The sequence below is a fragment of the Tribolium madens genome, unplaced genomic scaffold (genome assembly GCF_015345945.1).
Source record: "Tribolium madens isolate multiple individuals breed KSU strain unplaced genomic scaffold, Tmad_KSU_1.1 Scaffold_11;HRSCAF=98;Tcas5.2_LG3b, whole genome shotgun sequence".
In the NCBI taxonomy this organism is placed as follows: Eukaryota; Metazoa; Arthropoda; class Insecta; order Coleoptera; family Tenebrionidae; genus Tribolium; species Tribolium madens.
Genome location: NW_025400975.1, coordinates 6,719,946 through 6,721,356, shown reverse-complemented (window position 1 = coordinate 6,721,356; position 1,411 = coordinate 6,719,946). Strand labels below are relative to the sequence as shown.

At 31.1% G+C, this 1,411-nt stretch overlaps 1 protein-coding gene across 1 annotated transcript in view; it reads left to right on the top strand.

The window, feature by feature from the left end:
* The window catches only part of LOC123004154 (angiopoietin-4), a 68,690-nt gene that overhangs the window by 55,930 nt on the left and 11,349 nt on the right, over positions 1 to 1,411 (top strand). Inside the window, exon 4 of the mRNA XM_044397276.1 lies at positions 955 to 1,142. Within this exon, the coding sequence (XP_044253211.1) occupies positions 955 to 1,142 (188 nt within the window). The remainder of the gene's footprint in view (positions 1 to 954; positions 1,143 to 1,411) is intronic.

Here is a 1,411-nt window from a genome sequence, read left to right as displayed (position 1 = left end):
TTTTTTTCTCTATGATGAGATTTTGCAGAAAAATTATTCGTCAACCAAAAAAACTCAATTTTTGTCTCCAAAACGTGTTTAATTGTTCAAAAATGCAAGAATAACATCATTTTACCTGCTTCAAATCAAAAATAACTTAAAATTAAAAAAAAATTCATACATAAATAGGTGATTTATGGGCCTAAATGACCTAGTTTAGTTAGATTTTTTGAAAAAACTATGAATTGTGTCTGTTTTGAGAACAGTAAATTTGAAGCAAAAAACMTGCTTAAACCCTCAAAAAATTAAAAATGACACCGTTTTTGACCTACCTATAATTGGGAGATTTTTTAGCTTATTTGAGCAAAATAAAACAAGGATACCTTTATTTCTTTGAATTTTTTTTAATTATTAATAAAATTAATAGTTTCTCTCATTTATTCTTATTGATTTACACAAAATGTAAGAAAAATAAGAAATATAATATGATAGAAATAATGATAAAGATAAAAATATGTAAAAAAAAGAAGAACAAAACATTTTCGAATCCGATGGAATTTGATTACATTAAAAGTAAATAAAACTCTTGAGCTTTTTAACAGAAAAAAATGAAACCCAAATTTGTATGTTAAATATGTTTATTTCAGAAAAAACGCTGATTCTATTAAACCAAATGTGACATTTAGGAGAAATTACAAATCGACATTTGAGTGCAATCTTTAAAAAATGTCCAATTTGGAAACTAAAACCGTTTCATCATCACCTCCGAATAAATCAAATAAAAGTGACCAGAGCACAAATATTTTTTTCCTGCAAAACTCCTTCTCTGTCCTAGACCCAATCCGCCTCAGTCCCTCCCTGTTTTCCTCGGCCATAAATCCGCTTAATAAGACCGACACTAAACAACTCTTAACTCGCAGGTGCACCGCAAATAACGTCAATTAAATAATATCTATTAAACTTTCCTCTCTTRAGGTGATTCAACGYCGAGACGACTTCGGCGACCCCAGAGAGAACTTCAACCGGGATTGGAACGACTACAAGAACGGCTTCGGGGACCCGGCCAAAGAGTTCTGGTTGGGGAACGAAAACATCTACATGTTGACCAACAACGAGGACTACATCCTCCGAGTCGAACTCGAAGACTTCGAAGGGAATAAAAGGTTAAATTTTGCGATCTGAAGGCGAACATCTTCACTTTCACTCACTTTAATTGATCAAAGAGGTGGAAAAATGACTTGATTCAGATGTGCGAAGGCGTAATGAGTGTGGTTATGAACAGGGCCGTAACCAGGATTTTATTTCGCAAAAATCTCTAAGTACACGTTTTTATTTTAAATTGAAATAAAAGATCCTAATTAAACAAAAAAATACAAATTAATTCACAAAAGTAACAAAAAATAAAATAAATTTTTAATACTTTTTATTGTTA